General features: G+C 49.1%; 1 protein-coding gene across 1 annotated transcript in view; it reads right to left on the bottom strand.

Annotated features, from left to right (window-relative positions):
- Positions 1-3414: 3414 nt before the first annotated feature.
- The window catches only part of LOC141121389 (von Willebrand factor A domain-containing protein 5A-like), a gene marked incomplete in the record, with an annotated part of 791688 nt that continues 772513 nt past the window's right edge, over positions 3415-22589 (bottom strand). The window contains 2 exon segments of the mRNA XM_073611104.1: positions 3415-3746; positions 16070-16196. Of these exon segments, the coding sequence (XP_073467205.1) occupies positions 3667-3746; positions 16070-16196 (207 nt within the window).

Raw genomic sequence — 22589 nt, 5'->3', positions numbered from 1 at the left:
TGCCGGGTGGTTTTGTTGATTGGTTGAAAGTCTTGTATAAGGGGGCAGAAAGCTTTCCTCTTGTTAATGGTTGGGTTGGGCAGTCCTTTGAGGTTGGCTCTGGAGTGCGTCAAGGTTGTCCCCTGCTCTATGTGTTTGCAATCGACCCTTTCATCAGGAGGCTAGAGAGCGCCATGTTGTGTGGGGTGCCAGTGGGGCTCCCGGGTGAGCCGCCTTTGAGGGTTGTTGCCTATGCGGACGATGTGTCGGTGATTGTCACCGGGGCAGATGAAGCAGAGGAGGTGGTCTCTCTGACATCACGGTATTCTGAAGCATCAGGCTCCAAGATCAATCAGGAAAAGACTGAAGTTTTCTGGATGGGAAAGGAAGGTGAGGGGTTTGATCTCCCGGACACCTTTCCAGTGCCCCAGGAAAGAATTAAGATTCTAGGCATTGAATTTGGACCTGGCGATTATGGCCTCAAAAACTAGGAAGGCAGACTGGAAATTGCCAATAATAAGGTGGTTAGCTGGAAGAGATGGAAGTTATCTATGAGGGAAAGGGTTGATCTGATTAAGACTTACCTGATTCCGATCTTCTTGTATGTCAGCTTTGTCTGCATCTTGCCAGTGTCTCTCTATGCTAGGGTCAGTAGTGTGTTCTTCCAGATGTTGTGGGGGAACAGACTGAACCCCATCAAGAGGAATGTCACCTATCTATTCAGGAGGGAGGGTGGCTTAGGTATGGTCAACCCAGTTCTTTTCTTTTCACTGCTTTTTCTTAAGTTTAACATTGGTAATATGCTTGCAGTGGAACCTCCTGGATGGGTAGGCATTTTTAGATCTTGGTTTAGGCCTTTTCTGCGACTTTGGGAAGAAGGTGGCCAAGTGAAGAATCTCAGGGGTCATCGTGGTCAGCTACCAGCCTATGTCGCTCCGTGCCTGAAGTTACTACGGCAGTGGCGATTGTCGGCTGAAGATCTCAGATCGGTTCCGAGGAAAGTCCTTATGAGTCGAGTCTTGAGCGAAGTCTTTCATGACCCACTGGCCTTAAGGGATTGCCCAGGCCCAGTTTTGAGGGCAGGGTTAAGACTTATTAATTTGGACAGAGTACCCCCTAAATTTAGGGATCTGGCCTGGTTGTGCTTCCATGGGAGACCCTATGTTCGGGGCAATTTGAAATTCCGCAGTGGGATGGATCGTAGCTGTCCTCGGGAGGAGTGTGCAGGTGAGGAGGAGACTATGGACCATTTTCTGCTTCATTGCCCTTTTAACATAGAGGTGTACAAACAGGTGGGGCAGGCCCTCGGTGTTCCTTTCCTCTCCAAGATGGGTTATGCTGAGTGGGTGTATGGAGCATTCAATACTGGTGGTGTTTTTTAATTAGATACACTTTTTCTAGTTAGCCTAGTAGTACGTTATTTCACCTGGAACGCACGGTGTCAGGTCAGCATTCGGCATAAAATCCTTCCTGTTCAGGTGGTGGTGTATGACATTTTGCATGAGGTGGAGAAAATTCAGGTACTTGAGAGAGACAAACAGGGTCAGGGGGCTTGGTTGAAGGCGTGGAGGGGTTTCAAGCCTCCCTGACTGCCAGGAGTCTCTTTCCCGGGTGTGGCTGTCTGTCTCTTATCACCCTAGATTATTATTTTTTGGATTAGTTTTTGATAAATGGCTGCGTACAAAGGTGATGGGTTGTGCCTCTTAGGCCCTGTCAGGAAATGTTCCATCCGCTGGTAATACCTGTTATTTGGCATGCAGTACTGAGGTCCACCAGCAGGTGTCTCCTGGCAGTTTGGAACTGTCAGGAGAGCTTTTCCCTGTTAATAGTATATCATCTTTGGGCCGCAGTACTGGCGTCCACCAGCGGATGGATCCTGGCAGTGTGGAGCAGACAGTACCTCTTGCAATCAGGTGTCACTTGAGGCCAATCACAAGCCTATAAATACCCGGCAAACATTCACATGTTTGCCTTGACTTCTTCATTGCCTCCTGACCTGCTAGCGATCTGATCCTGTGCCCTGATCCTGTGCCCTGATCCTGTGCCCTGATCCTGTGCCCTGATCCTGTGCCCTGAACCTGAACCTGAACCTGAACCTGAACCTGTCTCCTTGTCTCGGACCCTATCCTGTCCCACCTGTTACCTTGCATCCCTGCCTGCAGTCTGACCCATCCATCCTCTCCCTGTCCTGTGTTCCATACCCCATCTACTGACTTCCCTGTGTATGACCTTGGCCTGGCTTACGTTTACGTCTCTGGAACATTCCCTGCTGATCTGCTGTGTATGACCCTGGCCTGGCTATTGTTTATGATCCTGGTATTTCCCATTTATTGCACTTATCTGTTTATTGTTATTTGTGGGTATCTGTCTGTGGTTGGTTATTGCACTGTGTCATATTGGAGTTGGTTGTTATATATTACTCACTTCCCTTAATAAATTAATATATTTTCACTTATATACGTTTTGGTGTCCTCTGTCGCAGATCACATGGTTCTGGTCACACCTGTTCATGACAGGCCCTCTCTGCTGCTTTATGTAAATAATTTTGGTAGTGGATTATGTATATATTGTATATATTCTGAACATGGATGTGTATTCCTTGGATTTCTGTTGAAGTTTTGTACTATGGTTTTGTTTTTTACTTTTGTATAAAATTGGTTGCTTGATTCTTTTTAATAAAAGATCAATAGTGCCCCACCCATCATTGGAGCACAGGTGTGTCAGGAGGAAGGTGTCTCTGGAGCTCAGTTCATTGGTGTCAGTGGGAGGACAAGTGCCCCATCAATGGTGTCAGTGGAAGGAATAGTGCAACATCCTTGATATCAGTCGGAGGAATAGTGCCCCTTTGTTGGTGTCAGTGGAAGGAATAGCACCCCATCATTCGTGTCAGTGGAAGGAATAGTCCCTATCATTAGAGTCAGTTGAAGGAATAGTGCCAGATCATTGGTGTCTATGGAAGGAATTTTGACCATCCTTGGTGTCAATTGGAGGAATAGTGCCCCATCATTGGTGTCAGTGGAAAGATTTGGTCCCCATCATTGCTGTCAGCAGGAGGGATACTGCCCCATTATTGGTCAGTGGAAGGAATAAATAGTGCCACATTCTTGGTGTCAATGGTAGGAATACTTCCCCACACTTAATAATATTTAATAGGAGAAATCATGCCCAACTGTTGCTGTAAGCAGAAGGAATTGTGCCTTGGATGAGTGGGAGGGATAGTGCCCCTAAGGGCCGGATAAAGATAGTGAAAGGGCCACAAGTGGCAGCTTGGAGACCACTGCCATGTCTAAAAAAACATACACAGCAGGCCAAGGACACATCCATGGTTATTGTGGAGACTGTGATGAACCTAGAAGAACTGGACCCCCATTACTACACTGAGAGGTTTTTCAGTTAGAGGGGATCCCCTTTAATTTATTAGAAATACAGACAATGGAAACTTGAAAAGGTTTATTTCTTTAAACATTACTGCATCAAAGTATTACACAGAATAGTAAAAAAACAATGACCTGTAAATAGTGCGAACAGTTATTATTACCTAAATAGCAAACTCGGCACATCTAACTTTGGTATCGCTCACAGATACAGGAACAGAGTACAAAGGCACAAAACTGCAGTGACATTCCAGGAAGATTCCAGAATCCATCAGAAGCCTTCTGCCATCTTGGTTCCTCCAGACGTCTCCTCTTACAGGCCGAACACTTTGGGGTCCACGGAGGATTTCAGCAGCTTGTTCCCGGCTCTGACAAATTCCCCCAGAGAGGAACCTGAGGACACATCAAATGTCACTTTTATTTATTCCGGATGCAGAATAATGGGGGATAAATTAGCCTCCCTGGCGGTATTCCCGAGTGTGGCTCGGGGTTAAAATTCAGTACCATTAGCGGTAACCCCGAGCCACACTCGGGATCGCATTGCAGGATCCTGGGGCGGCGTTACTTACCTTGTCCCCGGGATCCTGCGATGTCCCCCGCAGTGTCCGAGGACTCCGTCCTCCTCCGAAGCCTCTCCGTGCCAGGCTCCGTTCCCTGCGAGCGGCGCGACGCACGGGGGCGGAGCCTGGCGGCAAATTCAAAAAAATGTCAAAATCATAACACATACAGTACTGTAATCTTACAGATTACAGTACTGTATGAAATGATTTCACATCCCTTTTGTCCCCAGTGCTCTGGCCCATGCCCTGCATGCAGTTTTATGTGATATATACTGTTCTTTCTGCCTGGAAACTGGAGATTGTCCATAGCAACCAAAAAGTGTCCCTTTACGTCAAAAGTGGCTTTAGACCAGCTAGAAAACAGCGATAGTAAATTAGAACACTTGCAGAATTGAGCGATAGTGAATTGTGGGGAAATTTATTTTATTACTATTTTTTAAAAATTTTTTTAATTATTTATTTTTATTTATTATATTATAATTTATGTTTTTGTGTTTCAAACTTTATCATACCCGGGATATCTACTAGACTCTGGTTTGGACAGATTTAAGTGTGTTATTGTTAAGATTTACAGACCTACAATATAAAACGCCAAATTTCCATGCAAAATAATTGTACCGCTTTCAGCACCTAAAATCCGAAATAATCATACCGCCAGGGAGGTTAACAATCTGAGAATTATCATAGTTCACCTTTACAAAAAAACTGCTTATGCAGGCAAGCAGCATCTGTGGATAAATACAAACTGTGCAGCTTTGACCAAAATTGAATAATGCCCTTGCTATACAGTAGGTGTAGGTAATTTATGTACCTCCTGAAGCCTGACTGAAAAAAGCTTGAGAGACACACAATGGTGCGCTGCAGTAAAGTTTGATGTGTTGACAACTCAAAGTTAATGGGCTGTCCTAAAGAGGACCTGTAATTGGAAAGTTGTTCTAAAAAAAAAAAAAGACAAGTAAAGAGCAAAGTCCCCAGTGCTGCTTGTGGTCTCTCTGCAGCTGATCTTTTGCCCATTGCTGACCTATCGTGCCTTCTTCTTCGCTGTGTCTCTGTGTGGGGTCAGCCAACTTCATATTGGCAGGACAATACATCATGTTAGTCTCCCCCAGGCCTGGACTGGGATAAAAAATAGGCATTGGGGAAGGTGAAGATCACCGGAAAGCACTAGAGGGACCCAGAGAGTACAGGGGGGCTGATGAGCCCTGGGAGGGGCTGGAGAGCATGGGGGGAGTTGAAAATCACTGGGGGGCCCCGGAGTGCAGGGAGGGCACCTGAGAGCATGGGGGGAGCCTGAGAGCACTGGGGGCTGAGAGCACAGGGGGGGTCCTGACAGCACGGGGGGGCTGAGAGCACGGGGGGGCTGAGAGCACGGGGGGGGGGGGGGGGGGGCTGAGAGCACTAGGGGACAGTAGAAAGAAGCTGGATAGGAGGAGCAGCTGCATACACAGTAGAAGAATACATCTCTTTATTTTTCTCTTACAGCCTCTGAATGCCCACAAGAGAGACAGAATGAAAAGCAGGCTTTCAAAGGCTGTAGGAGGAAAAATAAAGAGATGGATTCTTCTATTGTGCATGCAGCTGCTCCTCCTATCCAGACACACACATGGGGAGCCGCACTCACTTCCCCTCCTGTCCGGTGTCTCGTGTAGATACCCTCCCTCTTCATGGTCACAGGTAACGTAACGCGAAGAGTCAGAGTGAGCGGCTGGGGCTCAAAGAGCAGCTCAGCTGCCTTGGCCCCACAAGGACATGCGGCCCAGCGGCCCCGGCCCACCGGGCAAGTGCCCGGTGTCATCCATTTGGCAGGTCCCGGCCTGGTCTCCCCCACCTCGATGATTAGTAATCTGATGACTGGTGGGGTAAAGATTAAAAGGAGGAAAAGTGTGGGAGTGAATAAATAAAACCAAACACATACTCAAGCCTATGGCTCCATCTCTGTGATGCTGCAGCTGTCCCACGCAGACTCAAAAACTGAGAAACGCTAATTGCTCAGTTCTTGGTCCATTCTGAGCAGAGTCAGACTGTCAGTCACCGCTCTCTGCTTTGCCCCTCCAGTACTGTGGAGGGTACTGAAGCAGCTGGCTCAGGATCTCAGCGATGCACTAAAAGGCTGAGACAGCTTCCATTTAGGTATCTGGGTAGATCCTGACATTATTTTTGAAGCGGCTTTGTGACATCAGCTGACAGCTGGATTTAGCCCGCTGTTGGCTGATTCTGGGTCAAAGGGGTGCCAGAAGAAAAGTATGACCAAAAAAGCTTTGGCCACACTTTTCTTTTAAAAAGCATCAGGTAGGTGAATGAAGGTAGCAGAAGCAGGGAGATCCTACCACTGCAGGTCCTCAAGTACAGTTTCCTCTCCAGCAATGAGAACAGTACAGTAGTGACATCACCAACTACCTAGGCACAATTGAAATTTCTAGATGTTACATCTACCATAACAAATCCTTACGTTTTGAGTTCAGGTCCAATCTACTACAACTCATTTGACACAATAACTCACACATAAGTGTAAAGAGGGTGTGAGAACTAAATTAAGTATGAGAGTTCTCATATTTGAGAAACAGGGGAATGAGAACAAGAATCCATACTAGGGGGTCGTCAATCTTTTCAGTATATGGACTACATCGTATATATCATAAATATTCGGAGGCCAAACAAAAATCAAATCATCAGAGTTCCCCCTTACATCAGGCTCCCCATCAGAGTAACCCCTTTCAAGAGGTTACCCATCAAAGTGTCCCCTTACATTAGAGTCCCTTCATACACAGGATACCCATTAAAGTCCCTCCCTGCATCAGGAGACCATAGGCAGCCTCTACCGTCTTTAATCCTCAGTCAGTACACATTGAGGATATGCCACTGATATTGGGGGGCCAGATGAAATCTTGTAATGAGTAAGATGTGGCCTATGGGCTGTAGTTTGGAGACCCCAGATCTATATAAATATATTGGAGGAATAAGTGATGTCAAGATGTTTATATATTGTACAAGGTCCTCTAGGTTTGTGTAGTATGTAGGTAGGTACTGTATGTGGTAACAATTAATCATACACATTATGAGTATTGCCTGATCATTAGCAATTAATTTGTGATTCTTGTGCATTACCTTACAGTCCTGGATTCAGCAGTACTGCCCCAGATTTTGATATCCAATCATTTTCCCAAAACACTCTTGCAGGGAAGGAGAAAAGACAGCGGAAATCACTTAATTAGCAGCTGGTCAGTTGTTTAGTAATTGTACTCTGTCATTCTAACATGTAACCATTTAGAAATTCTGGAACTGCATCCAATCAAGAGGTTTGACTACTGTCATGTGACAGTGCCAGCCCTTTCCAGATTATAATTCCAGAACATCTGGGAGTTCAAAAGTCCCTAAGAAGTTAGCCAGGTCCCCCAGGGTACGAAAGATAGCTGATTTGCCATTTTGGGATGCAGAAAGTTGGAATGGGAATCCCCACCTGTATTTGATCTGCTTAGCTTGTAAGGCATCTGCTACTGGTTTCAGGGCTTCCCGCATAAGCAGTGTCTGTCTCGATAGATCTGTTAAAAGCATAACAGGGGTATCGTTGAACAAAATGGATTCCTGTGATCGAGCTGCCTGCATGATGTCAGATTTCACATTGAAAAAATGTTTGCGGCAAATTACATCTCTGGGGTAAGCTGGATTGGGGTCCTAGTGATCTGTGGATCCTGTCTATTTCGAGCGGTGTCTCTTGACTGCTGAGGCGCAATGGGCTTAGGTCCCACTTAATGTAACACCAAGGGATAAAATTTCCCACCACCCTTGCCCTTCACTCCATTAAATAAGACACTTACAACCATTAGGTTGGAAAGGGCAAGGCCACAGCTTTATTAAATTCCAACACATAACATGTGAACATATTTAACCAGTACCAGTCACAGTCATACTGTGAGCACTTAACCAAAAGAGGGAAGTGGTGAACATATTTAACCAGTACCAGTCACAGTCGTACTGTGAGCACTTCACCAAAAGAGGGAAGTGGGGCCTGTCCTTACCATAAGTGCTGGACAGACAGCCTATTTCCAATTTTCCATCAAGGGCATAGCCCATTACAGCAACTTTAACTGCTGGCAAGGTCAAGAAAACCGCCAAACGCCCGTCAGTTAATAACTGACTAGCGCCCCACCACAGCCAGCACCTGTTCCACCTTGCTGCAGGCCAAGGTTGAATATATCCAACCCCATGTCATTAAGGTGAATGCCATCCGGCTCAACAGATCATCATTATTACCCTCCAGATCCTTGTGAATGAGGAACCTCCCCCTATTTGCCGAACAAACTTGGCGACCAGATGGGCACCAATTGGGGTAAACTGCATAGCATTGAGCAATGCCCGCTTGATGCCAAAGATCAAATCCACAGAACGTGTATAACCCACATAATTCCCCCCAGCGTGAAGAATCAAGATGATGGGGCCAGACACGTGGGACCGCATGCTAAACACTCTGGAAGGACCCGAGGCCAGCGTAAACCGTGAAGCCCAGGCCAGCGGATCCTGTCGAGATCATAGGTAAAACCCCAATTCTTCCCGTAGCTCCGAACCTCCGCCCGACGTGCGGCTCAGTAAATGATGGAATCTCCCACGATCCAGAAGAGAAGGGTCTCGAACGGGGAAAACAAACGGACGGCAACAGGGAAAGGTTCTCGGAGAGCATAGAGAGGGAACCTGGACGACGGAAATCGGGGGCATAAGTCACACACCTCCAACCCTGCAGGACCCGACGAATCGGAAACGCTTCTGTGATGCCCTCCCACCCAAGGAGCTGAAACCAAGAAGGACAAAGAAGGACAAAGAAGGCATTGTCGACGAAAACCGTGGAAACCCGAAGAACCTTTTGTAGTAAGTAAACAAGGTAAGAAAATAAAGCCACGCGTATTACCTGTGAAGACGAGGTGGAAAACTGACCGGCCGACGCCTGGACCCATTTGTCCCACACGTGGCAGTACGACACCCACGTCCGAAGGGAAGGCAACACCCAGGGGACTGGCAAACCTCGAAAACAAGGTTCCACAAGTAGGCCGGACAGGGGAGGCCCTCAGGGGAAGCCGACGGGTCAAGGGCACGGAAATGATGGAGCTGTGAACGAGAGGGAGCATTGGCAATATCATTAGCAGTTCCAGGGACATGCCTAGCTCTAAAGCAAATTTAGAAAGTTAAATTGCAGGCACTTTAAAACCAAAAAACGCAGCAACGACATGACCAGAAGGGATCTGGCAGACTGTTGATTTTATGTTATTGGACCAGAAAAACCCACATATCAATTGCGCAACTGCTTGCCCCACAGCTATATGGCGACAATAATCGGAAAACGCTCCAGCCGTCTGAGGTTGCGCAAAAGATCCATTCGGGCCCATGAGGCCGGCCAACATACAGCAGACCACTCCCCTCGGAAAAAGCACCGAAACCACAGGAGCCTGCCGCATTAGTGCATAGCTCCAGCTGTGAGTTCAGTACCACCTCCAGCAACCAACATGACTGGCCATTGTAGGACTGGAGGAAGGACAGCCACATCCCCAAGTCATGGGCTTGGTGATACGGATATAATGGTGGGGGGGGCAGCCACCCCTTTTGTGGCCCATGCCAGACGTCTACAGAAAGCCCGTCCCATGCGGGTGACGTGGCTGGTAAAGACCAATTGACCCAGCAAAGACTGAAGTTGTATCAACTGCAGATTTTTTTTTTTATTGCCAAGCGATCCAGGGAGAGTAGCCTGGCCAGCTGGAAAACCATCTCCACGGTGTCAATTTCAATACCCAAGAAGGCCAGAACCGTCACAGGGCCCTCGGTCTTATCAGCTGACAGCGGGATGGCACTCACAGCTGTCAGCTGGACCCGCAAAGAGGAAGTTATCCAAATAGTGTAACACGGACTGCAAACCAGCCGCCTGCACAGCTACCCGTTCAAGAAAACTACTGGAGAGTTCAAAGAAATAACAAGAAATGGCACAGCCCATGGGAAGGCACAAGTCAAAAAGTAGCTTCCCTGAAAGTAGCATCCCAGCAGATGGATGCATTTCGGGTGGACCGGGAGGAGGCAGAAGGCGAATGCAGTGTCCACCTAGGCCAGCAAAGCCGAAGGACAAGCCATCCTGATCAAGTGGAGCGCCTTGTCAAATGAGGCGTAGTGGACCCTGGATTCCTCCTTGTCGATGCCATCATAGACCGAGGAGCCAGAAGGAAAGGGGCAAGTTTTTTTTTTAATATCCCTCTTGGGGACCACACCGGGGGGGGGAAGCCCTCAGGTTGTGGAAAGGGTGGAGACCAAACGGACCCGCCATGAGCCCCAAGTCCAATTCCTTCTGGAGTTTTTCGGCCACCACGGACTCGAATAGAACGGCCGATTTTTTGTTTTAAATTAGGTGCCATGGTCGGCACACCCGAAGGAGAAAAAGGGGGGGGGGTCCAAGAACCACGGTCTAAACCATCCCTCAAGGTCAAGGCTTCTCTAAGAAAAGGGGGGGTACCGGTCTAACCAGGGAAGACATCTCTGAGACGATCACTGGGGTCTTCAGGTTTAGAAATGTCAAGCTTGGCCCCCGGCCGGGAAAGAGCATAAGCAATAACCACAGGCTACCATCCGGGCAATCAAAGCAGAACTCCTTCCTTGAAGAAAATAATTACGACAAGGATGGGATCCGAACCCACACGTGCAGAGCACAATGGATTAGCAGTCCATCGCCTTAACCACTCGCTAAACTGCGTGTCATAGTGGTACACTGGTCCCCGTACGCCTTGTAGGCACCCCAAATGAGCTCAAGATAACAAAATGATGTACCAACTCTGGAAAATGCTCGAAAAGCAAAGCATAAGCACAGAACCCCGGCAGCCAGTTCCTGAGTGTCCGAGGAAGCTGCTTGGATTTTTCGTACCGCCACGTCAACCCGACAGGATTCTCCGATCGTTTCACGGTCAGGGAGGGACTAAGGGGATTTGTCGATTGTTTTACGGTCGGGGGACTAAGGCGAGGAAATCCATAAATTCGCATCGCCAGATTTTATTCTTGACACCTTCCGACAGGTGCGTGCCGGTAGGCTAAACCGTCCACTAAGCGACACCTGCGGAAGAGGTGGGACTACATGCCGAACCCGACACACCCATGCGAGACAGAAACGCATCTCCCCGTCGGGGAAACGAACCCTGGTCTCCCGCGTGACAGATACTTTCCACTATACTAACGAGGACCACTTAAAAATGTCCTTCGGACCGGAACCGAACCAGTGACCTAAGGATTACAGCTTGGTAATTCCACTACAGTCCTCCGCTGTACCTACTGAGCTACCGAAGGATCTCCGATTTTACGACGGTGACAATGCATTCATCCGGTGGACCCGATACGGCAGCGTCACCAGACCTACCCTAAATCAAATCACAATCATACTCACTGAGTAGCGGGTGTGCCGCTGAAGAAAGGCGACCAACAGCAGGTCCAGGAGGAACACCTGGTACAGGATCGTCCGTGGGAGGAGCCGTCAGGAGGCCGCGACGGCCATCACCTTAAAGGATGTTGACGGCTGGCGAAGTTGAAGGATGCTGGCAGAAGGATAGGTCCAGGGGGGGGGGTGGTCTGGCCCTCGACCCTGAGGAGCCAGAGGGGCCGAGGATGGCAGCTGAGCAGCTGGATACCCAGGATGGAGGGCTCACAGCGGGCGCAGCCCCATCACCGGCGTGTGCATCTCCCACCCTGCCGGGCGCAGGGAGATGGTGCCATGCAGCAGGCAGGTGCAAGGTCGCATTGGCAGGCCCCCAAAAGGGAATCTCCAGCCCTGCCGGGCGCAGGGAGATGGTGGGGCAAGGCTGTGGCAGTGGGCGTCTGGAAAGGAAGCTCCAGCCCAGCCGGGCGCAGGGAGCTGCTGATGGTCAGAGAGCAGTGATGATGGGGATGGGAGCCGGCGACCATCCCCCGCCCAGCCGGGCGCAGATAGATGTAAGACGGCAGGGGTCCGAGGCAGGAAGCGAGAAGTCTGAAAAACACTGCCATCCCCCACCCGGCCGGGTGCAGGGGGATGGAAGGGGTCAGCGGTAGGGGGTTAGCGGCATGCGCCGACCCGCCATCCCCCACCCAGCTGGGTGCAGGGGGATGCATGAAGGCAGGGGTCAGCGGTAGGGGGTGAGCGGCCTGTGCAGCTCCACCATCCCCCACGCAGACGAGTGCAGGGGGATGCAGGATGGAAGAGGTCAGCGGCAGGGGTGAACGGCGTGCGTCAACCCACCATCCCCCACCCAGCTGGGTGCAGGGGGATGCATGAAGGCAGGGGTCAGCGGGGTGTGAGCGGCCTGTGCAGCTCCACCATCCCCCACCCAGCCGGGTGCAGGGGGATGTGGATGCACAGGGGACCTGGCAGAGTCTGTGATGCCTGGAGCTGAATTCGAATCTCCCGCCCAGCTGGGCGCAGGGAGATTCGGCCGGAGCGTCACAGCCGGCGTGACATGCTGCACGGAGGAGGGAGGAGGATGGGCGGCCAGTGCCAGTGCTCCGGGACTCTACGTGTGCCCCCCGCGCCAATCGCCGGTAGAGCGGGGGGGGCTAGGGATGGAAACAGGCTGTGGGAGGCGGGGAGCGCAGCGGCACCCGCCAGAACTGATGAGCGGGAGCCAGAGGGGGTGAGACAGGCTGCGGAGCCCAAGCACAACGGCATGTGACTCTGGGGATCCAGGAGCGGGTCGGGCGAGAGGAATCCCGGCCCGCGGTGCGTACAGATAGGGCGGGGGGGCGTCGGGGGGTGCAGGGGGGGGCAGGGGCCGTGGAAACCGGATTTCCAGGGTAAGGGGAGGGGGATGACATGAGGAAGGCCTAGAGGGACTGGGGCTGAGTAAGAAGGGGGGGGCAGGTACGTCTCCTGGCCAAGCAGCCTGGGGCCCCTCGGGGGAGATGGAGGGGGGGACATTTCAGGGGTGAGAATACCAGTCACCATGTCCTTGGACAGCCAGCTCGTGGATCCTGGAGCAGAAATTCAGTGTCCATAGCAGAGGTGCAGGGTCCACAGCAGCTCTTCCAATGACTCTTCCGAAAGACCCAGAATTCCCTGGGGCACACGATTTCCTGAGCTCACGCCCATCCCATCCCCAAGTCCCAACCAATCGTTCCCCTTGTCACACACCTAGCCATGCTCCCATCAGTCAAGGCTCTCTTTCCCTAGGGGGCTCAAGAGGCCTTCATTGGGCTTATTCAGCAGCTGGTTAAACATAGAGGTGGCCGCCATTGCTAAATCTTTGTTTTCCACTGTTTCTGGCAATCCGCGGATGCGGATATTGTTGCGACGGCTTTGGTTCTCTTGGTCGTCCAGACCATAAAACAGTTGTTGGATCTGGTTAGTGTGTTCCTGAAATATGTGCTCATGCTCTGACATTCTGGAGGCTGATTCCTCTACGGTGGTCTCAACATCTTCCATGCGATGGCCTATGTCCTTACGGAGGTTACATCTCCCTCCTTTATGATCTCTCCAGCCTTCTAATGTAGGGTTCAATGTCCTGTTTTGTGGGAAGGGGTTTTATGTAGGCCTCCATGTCCCAACTTTCCCTCTGGCTGTGGTGGAGAGGAGAGGGGCTTCTGGAGTGACGAGGGCTCCTTGGGTGAGTGGGCTCTGGTTCCGAGGACTGGGGGAGTGAGGGGAGTGCACGGCCTGTACCTTAGCAGCAGTGTGTGCTGCTGCCGAGTGGGTCGCCGCCATCTTGGAAGCCAGCGTGGTCTTGCTGTGCGTGCTTTTCGCGGGGAAATAACTGCCTATTTCCCCGAATTTCTGGTTCCCTGAGGTGCGGGGGGTATTGCTGCAGCCTCTCCTGTTCATATGGGAGGCCGATGAAGATTCTGTCTGCGGTGCTGTGTGCCATTCGTGGGACGGGAGCGGGAGCCGAGCTATCAGGCGTCCATACTCTCCATACAAGCCACCCCCCCCCATAATTCCAGAACATCTGAATGATTACATGGTAGAATGACAGAGTCAGTTTTACTAAACTGATGACTGGCTGCTGATTAATTGATTTCAGCTGTCATTTCTCCTTTTCCTGTGCCCACTCAGGGGCGGGCCCGTCCATTAAGGGCACACGGGCGCTGCCACCTCATCCATGTGTCTAGACTCCGGATGCATGAATTCCAATGACGGGGCTGTTTTCTTGAAGCACCAATTAGAGCCAGAGGACCCTTTTTTTTTTCTCGCACAAAATTCGCAACGCATAAATGTGAACCAAAGCCATGGAATACTATGCTTTTTACATGACCTGCGAATCTGTGTGTTCCTAAACGCATCAAACCTGCTGTAAATTCGCATCAGTGTGAACCCAGGCTAAATCTCCTTTTCCTGATTGGCCGAAAGGAGAAGCGTTGTGATTGGCCGCCGAGGAGGAAGGAGGAGACGGAAGCCGCAGGGGAAGGAGAAGCTGCTCGTGATGCCTACAGCCGTGATGCCCACAAAGGAGAGCAGGGGAAGCCGTCCGTGATGCCCGAAAAGGATGGGGTAAGTGCATCGACCGACCAACCCCACCAGGGGGGGTTGGGGGCTGCTGCGGGTGCACCACTTGCCGCCCACCCTATAAAAATTACCAGTCGCCAATGCCCACATTGCAAGGGTTAATAGCTAGTTTTGTCTAGGGGAGATGAGAAACCATTTTACCTACCTGATCCTCTGCTCCCTGGAAGGTGACGCTCTCTCAGGCTCCAGCAGTGGACTGTCCCTTAGGGCTAATTTACACTTGCTTTGGCTTCAACACACATTAAAGTGCCTACCGCTACAACATGCTTTTATGATGTGTTTTTGATGCTTTAGTGATGCTTCTGTGATGTTCTTTTGAAGCTTTGCTGAAGCTTGACAAATGCCCTGTGTGTGTGGATATCTCATACCTGCAATTTCTCCAAAACTAAGCAAAGCTAAAGCTGAATTAAAGCCTCTCAAAAGCTGCAGGTGTTTCAAGCGAGCTTCAAGGGAGCTTTGTCATAGACTTCTATGGAGGTTCTGAAGACGCTTTGAAACACCTCTAAAGCGACATGGGGTATAATTTTTGAAGCGAAGCCAAAGCAAAAGCAAGGTGTAAACAGGACTGTAAGCTTACCATTTTATTTAGTGGCAGGAGATTTGACATTCAGAGAGCTTTTACAAAGCGTGTCCGAAGCCTTGTTTTGCAGCAAGTGTAAACTAGCCCTAAGCCCAGGTTCACACTTGTGCAATCTGAGACATTGCATGTGATTTGCACCCGCACCGCAGGTGCCGATCACATGTGATGTCTGTGCATACAGTTGCATGGCTGAACTCACATTAGATTTGCAGGAAAAAAAATTGCAGGGACTTTTTTTTTCCCCCGCACTGAAATCTGAGTTTCAATGGATTCTCACCTATGCGATCCGATTCCTGTGCGAGTTCACAGTTCGCACTGCGATCTGTGAACCGATCTCGGGGTGTCATTAACAATGTATCGACACCCGCAGCGGTTCGAAGAGGGCAGTGTGAACTGCCTGCGGGAGAAGTGCGATGCGGGAACCAGCCCTGTAATCGCCCTGGCTCCCGCATCGCACTAATGTGAACCCAGGCTTAGTGTCCTCATGTCTAGAGCAGGGCTATGGACCCTGTTCTGGTCTTGATGACGTCAGGACTAAGGATGGGCTTGGGCGTGTTCACAACCCCACGTGCCCGAGCCTGCCAGGAAGCTGACACTCTGCAGTGCTAATCACAGGCAGTGAGTTATTTCTGTGCAGCTGCCGATCGGAAAATGTACCTTTGCCTGTGATTAGCGCTGCGCTGTGTCAGATTCCTGGCGGGCTCGGGCACATGGGGTTGCGAACACGCCCGAGCCCATCCTTAGTCAGGACTCAAGACCAGTGGAGCATGAGGGTACAGAGGATAGAGTACGTAAATCTTTTTTTTTGTCCCCCTAGACAAGAAATATTTTTTTTGCCCGGGCTTGGGCTTTAGGTTACTAAGTTTGGAGGTTTGCTTGCTACACTTAGTGATTAATTGATTTTGGGTGCATGATTGCACTACTAAAAATCATCTGTGAACTCCTCGCCTCATGGGGTAATTAAGAAACACTCAAAGTGATGCAATTGTAGACCCCAATCAGAATTTGTTGTATGGGAGTCATATCATTAAAACGTGGGTTCTGATTGGTCCGTGAGGGTACTCCTGCCTACACTTACAGTAGCACTTACCTGCTTTAGCCATGACCCAGGAGACGGCCTTCCCCTCCAGCAGCTCCCACTCCTCTCTCTGATCCACACAGGTGGTGTGAAGCCAGATCACCGCCAGGACCGTCACCCACACCGACACCTCCACGTTCTGCAGAGGAGGGAAGGAGAAGTTTATTATACAAGATCTGAAATGTTACATATCGGTCCAATTCTGGATTCTAAATTCCTGCACATTTGTCAGGCCAGGCTTCATCTAGATATGAATGCAGGGGCAAGCTTGGATTTTGGAGGCCTCAAGTCAACCGTCAAAACACCATCTGTAAATAGGTTTATGCATGCATTATGGTAATAGAAGTATTTTTTTTTCCCGTGAGTCTTTGGACAATGCTGAGGTCACAGACCTGCATTGAGAGAGAAGAAGCGCAGGAGAAACATTTATATATTTTTTAAAACCAAGACCAGACCGATAATATTACTAGACTAAAGCTGAGCTATGGCCTCACGTACAAAACCATATTAAAGCAGAGTTCCACCCAAAAATGGAACTTCCGCTTTTCGGATCGGTATCAGATACCTGTCTAATCCAGGTATTTCCTCTCACTTCCGGGCATAGATAGCCGCAGTATCCGCGGATATCTATGCCATATACGGTGCCTCCTCTGTCCCCCCTGCTGTCTTCTGGGAGACACACAGGTCCCAGAAGACAGCAGGGACCAGTGGGATCGCGCAGCACAACTCGCGCATGCGCAGTAGGAAACCAGGCTGTGAAGCCGCAAGGCTTTACTTCCTTTTTCCTTTACCGAAGATGGAGGTGCCTCCACCCGAGAGCCGAGGGACAGATCAGCTTCGGGTGCCAACATCGCGGGCGCCCTGTCCATATTTTATTCTATTATGTAGTTGCTGACTTTTTAAAAAAAAATTAAAAATCGGCGGAACTCCGCTTTAAATGCTAACACAGCAAGTCATGTTACATAGTTACATAATAGGTGAGATTGAAAAAAGACACAAGTCCATCAAGTCCAACCTATGTGTGTGATTTTATGTCAGTATTACATTGTATATCCCTGTATTGTCGTTCAGGTGCTTATCTAATAGTTTCTTTAAACTACCAATGCCCCCCGCTGAGACCACCGCCTGTGGAAGGGAATTCCACATCCTTGCCGCTCTTACAGTAAAGAACCCTCTACTTAGTTTAAGGTTAAACCTCTTTTCTTCTAATTTTAATGAGTGACCACAAGTCTTGTTAAACTCCCTTCTGCGAAAAAGTTTTATCCCTATTGTGGGGTCACCAGTATGGTATTTGTAAATACCCTTAACTATAAATGCCTCTCTGATGTGACTGCACCAAAATGCATCTATCCACTTGAGCTGAACAATCCCCAATGTCACTATCTATCTAGATAGATAGACAGACAGTGTATTCATTTTTTTTCCTCATTAATGTACACACAGCACCCCGTATTGACAGAAAAACACAGAATTGTTGACATTTTTGCAGATTTATTAAAAAAGAAAAACTGAAATATCACATGGTTCTAAGTATTCAGACCCATTTACCTCAGGTGCTGTCCATTTCTTCTGATCATCCTTGAGATGGTTCTACACCTTCATTTGAGTCCAGCGGTTTTTGATTATACTGATTGGACTTGCTTAGGAAAGCCACACACCTGTCTATATAAGACCTTACAGCTCACAGTGCATGTCAGAGCAAATGGGAACATGAGGTCAAAGGAACTGCCTGAAGAGCTCAGAGACAGAATTGTGGCAAGGCACAGATCTGGCCAAGGTTACAAAAAAAATTCTGCTGCACTAAGGGTTCCTAAAAGCACAGTGGCCTCCATAATCCTTAAATGGAAGACGTTTGGGATGACCAGAACCCTTCCTAGAGCTGGCCGTCCGGCCAAACTGAGCTATCGGGGGAGAAGAGCCTTGGTGAGAGAGGTAAAGAAGAACCCAAAGATCACTGTGGCTGAGCTCCAGAGATGCAGTCGGGAGATGGGAGCAAGTTGTAGAAAGTCAACCATCACTGCAGCTCTCCACCAGTCGGGGCTTTATGGCAGAATGGCCCGACGGAAGCCTCTCCTTAGTGCAAGACACATGAAAACCTGCATGGAGTTTGCTAAAAAAACACCTGAAGGACTCCAAGATGGTGAGAAATAAGATTCTCTGGTCTGATGAGACCAAAATAGAACTTTTTGGCCTTAATTCTAAGCGGTATGTGTGGAGACAACCAGGCACTGCTCATCACCTGTCCAATACAGCCCCAACAGTGAAGCATGGTGGTGGCAGCATCATTCTGTGGGGGTGTTTTTCAGCTGCAGGGACAGGACGACTGGTTGCAATTGAGGGAAAATGAATGCGGCCAAGCACAGGGATATCCTGGACGAAAACCTTCTACAGAGTGCTCAGGACCTCAGACTGGGCCGAAGGTTTACCTTCCAACAAGACAATGACCCTAAGCACACAGCTAAAATAACGAAAGGAGTGGCTTCACAACTCCGTGACTGTTCTTGAATGGCCCAGCCAGAGCCCTGACTTAAACCCAATTAAGCATCTCTGGAGAGACCTAAAAATGGCTGTCCACCAACGTTTACCATCCAACCTGACAGAACTGGAGAGGATCTGCAAGGAGGAATGTTAGAGGATCCCCAAATCCAGGTGTGAAAAACTTGTTGCATCTTTCCCAAAAAGACTCATGGCTGTATTAGATCACAAGGGTGCTTCTACTAAATACTGAGCAAAGGGTCTGAATACTTAGGACCATGTGATATTTCAGTTTGTCTTTTTTAATAAATCTGCAAAAATGTCAACAATTCTGTGTTTTTCTGTCAATATGGGATGCAGTGTGTACATTAATGAGGAAAAAAAATGAACTTAAATGATTTTAGCAAATGGCTGCAATATAACAAAGAGTGAAAAATTTAAGGGGGTCTGAATACTTTCCGTCCCCACTAATATATATAGTGCATTTGGTGATGTATTGTTTCTAATACAGTGTGTACAGTGTCTATTACACTTCTGGTGGTGTATACAGTGTAGTTTGGTGTTGCAAAACAAAAAAATACATCATGTCCAGAAGGCCACCAAGGAGAGGCAGACGCTCACAGGCCACTTTTTTCTGCTGCTGGCCGTGTTATTGAGCCACAACATGCAGAAGAGTTGGTGGAGTGGATAACAATGCCGTCCTCCTCATCCTCTGTCACCCAGGCTCAGAGTAGTTTGCCTTCCAACGCAGCTGCCAAAGTGGCCTATTCCACTGACTCCTTGTCCACAGTCACCCCTTCCGTAGCCCCACCATAATGCACGGAGGGGTCCCCAGTATTATTCGACTACAGTGTCGGGTACATACTGCTGGAGGATGCGCAGCAATTTGCAGGGTCCAATGTTGGTTCCCGGGTTGAGGAAGGGAGTAACATGAGCCTAGAGAGAGGGGGTGCCACAGAAGGACAAGAAACTGGCAGTCATGTTCCCCCAGTGAATAGGGTAAATTACCGCGCTGTGATATTATAACTAAAAATGGTGCACCCAAAACAAAAAAGCAGCTGCTAAAGTGAGATACACACAACAAATAATAAACAATAGGAAGCAGCGCTGATCCAACAAATTAGATTAAATACAGTGAGTAATCAAAACTTGATATACAATTAATAAAACACTCATAAATCAAAATAATCCAAAAGAAGCTGAAAAGTCCGTCTTCTTAATCATCAGTGAGGAAAAAATAGTGACACAAAGTTCATATCGTGCATAGAGACAAGCAGGAATGATGGCCCACGGTAAATATTTCAACCTTCACCACACCACCAGTGCTGAGTGAAATGCTCCCTTACCAGATGGCAAGCAAGAAAAGCTTGAGGCCTAAACCCGACCAGGGCCTTTATCCAGCATAAGGACACAAGAGATCTCCAGAGGAACCCGTCTGGGGGGTCAAAATGGATTCGCCAAACTTGTCAGCCCAGGACCGTGACCCAGTAGGATAAATGCCCCAGACGACGTCATCTTATGACGAAACGCGCATCAGGAGGAGCTGACGTGCTGACGTCTCGCGTGCTGTGTTCGAAGGGACGGGTGTCCGTACAAGCCGGCCGGCTGAACTGCTTTTAATCGCTACATTTATTGTAAGTGGCTTTTTATTTTTAATAAATGATGTTTCTACAATGTTACGCTATGGTGATTCCTTTATATTCTGGGGACGTCTGAATATTATGGTATCCTACTGGGTCACGGTCCTGGGCTGACAAGTTTGGCGAATCCATTTTGACCCCCCAGACGGGTTCCTCTGGAGATCTCTTGTGTCCTTATGCTGGATAAAGACCCTGGTCGGGTTTAGGCCGCAAGCTTTTCTTGCTTGCCATCTGGTAAGGGAGCATTTCTCTCAGCACTGGTGGTGTGGTGAAGGTTGAAATATTTACCGTGGGCCATCATTCCTGCTTGTCTCTATGCACAATATGAACTTTGTGTCACTATTTTTTCCTCACTGATGATTAAGAAGACGGACTTTTCAGCTTCTTTTGGATTATTTTGATTTATGAGTGTTTTATTAATTTATCCTACTGGGTCACGGTCCTGGGCTGACAAGTTTGGCGAATCCATTTTGACCCACCAGACGAGTTCCTCTGGAGATCTCTTGTGTCCTTATGCTGGATAAAGGCCCTGGTCGGGTTTAGGCCGCAAGCTTTTCTTGCTTGCCATCTGGTAAGGGAGCATTTCTCTCAGCACTGGTGGTGTGGTGAAGGTTGAAATATTTACCGTGGGCCATCATTCCTGCTTGTCTCTATGCACGATATGAACTTTGTGTCACTATTTTTTCCTCACTGATGATTAAGAAGACGGACTTTTCAGCTTCTTTTGGATTATTTTGATTTATGAGTGTTTTATTAATTGTATATCAAGTTTTGATTACTCACTGTATTTAATCTAATTTGGGGGGTCAGCGCTGCTTCCTATTGTTTATTAGTCATGTTCCCCCAGCTTCAGCATACTGCCAAGTTTGCTCCAGTGACGAGGAGGGAGGGGATGATGAGGTCACTGACTGTACTTGGGTGCCTGAGAGGAGGAGGCGCAACTCCAACGAGGCAGGATGTCCTCTAGGGGGCAGCCACCCTATTGATTACATCACACTGCAAAGCTCCGCAGGTGCAGGGCGCAGCTGACTCCCCGCTGACTTTTAAAAGTTCCTTGGTGTGGGTTTGACACGTGTGCAGCAGATCGCACCATTGCTGTTTGCAACCTATGTCTGAAGCGGATTAAGCGTAGCCAGAATAGCAGCCGCTTGGGCACCACATGCTTGACCAGAAATATGACGACATTGGCAACAGCACTTGAAAGACCCGCATTAAAGAAAAAGGCAGACTTCTCCTTGCTCCACATCTGGGATCTCCAACCCTACTATACCTCCAGTCCTCTCAAAAATCTGCACTGAGAGGAATGAAGGTATAGTAATAGGTGTCCCAAGTACTTGCAGCCAAATCTGCTAGCAGTACACCACCAATTGATGATTTTAGCAGGCAATTTTCCCTACCCCAGTTGCTAAACTGTAAAAAAAATTCGGTCCCAGCCATCCACATGCTCAGTGTCTAAATGCTAGCTTGGCCAAATTGCTAGCACTGCAACTGCTGCCTTTTCAGCTGGTAGACTCTGCCCCTTTCATGAATTTGTGGAATGTGCTGTACCTCAGCGGCAGGTTTCCAAAACGCCATTTCTTTTCACTGAAGGCCATTCTGGCTCTCTACCAGCATGTGAAAGGCAATGTTTTGGCATCATTGGACAGGGCGGTCAGTAGTAAGGTTCATATTACTGCTGACTCATGGTCCAGCAGGCATGGGTAGGGACGTTTCCTTTCCTTCATGGCGCACTGGGTAACTCTGCTGGCAGCTGGGAAGGATGCAGGACAGGGTTCAGCATTGTTGGAGCTTGTTCCACCACCACCACGCCTCCAAAATGTTAGTGGTGATTCTGCCACAGCTCTCTCCTCCACCCCCTATTCTTCTTCTTCCTCTATGCCCTCTTATGCAGATTTGTCCTCTGAACCAGCGGTGCTCCGTAAGCGTTCAAGGGGCTATGCAAGCAGTCAGGCTAAAAGATGCCATGCGGTGCTTGAGTTGGTCTGCCTAGAGGCCAGGACACACACTGGGGCAGAAATACTGGCAGCTCTGCAGGGGCAGGTTCAGAGGTGGTTGACGCCACGCCAGCTTCAGCCAGAAATGGTTGTATGCGACAATGGCACCAACTTTCTCTCTGTCCTCTGACAGGGACACTTGATCCATGTTCCATGTTTGGCACATGTCCTGAATTTGCTGGTGCAGCGGTTCTTGAGCAGGTATCCAGGCTTAAGGATCTCCTGAGGCAGGCCAGAAAAGTCTGTGGTCATTTTCCGCTGGTCATACAATGGCAGTGCTCGGCTGGCTGACATCCAAAGGGAATGCAACCTGCCCACCAACCGCCTCATTTGTAACATGCCCACCAGGTGGAACTCAACGTTGACAATGCTGCAGTGGCTGCACACACAGCAGAGGGCCATCAATGAGTACCTGTGTGAGTA

This window comes from Aquarana catesbeiana, linkage group LG01 (assembly GCF_042186555.1).
Source record: "Aquarana catesbeiana isolate 2022-GZ linkage group LG01, ASM4218655v1, whole genome shotgun sequence".
Classification (NCBI taxonomy): domain Eukaryota; kingdom Metazoa; phylum Chordata; class Amphibia; order Anura; family Ranidae; genus Aquarana; species Aquarana catesbeiana.
Note: the sequence above shows the minus strand (reverse complement) of the source record. Positions and strands in the feature narration are given on the sequence as shown.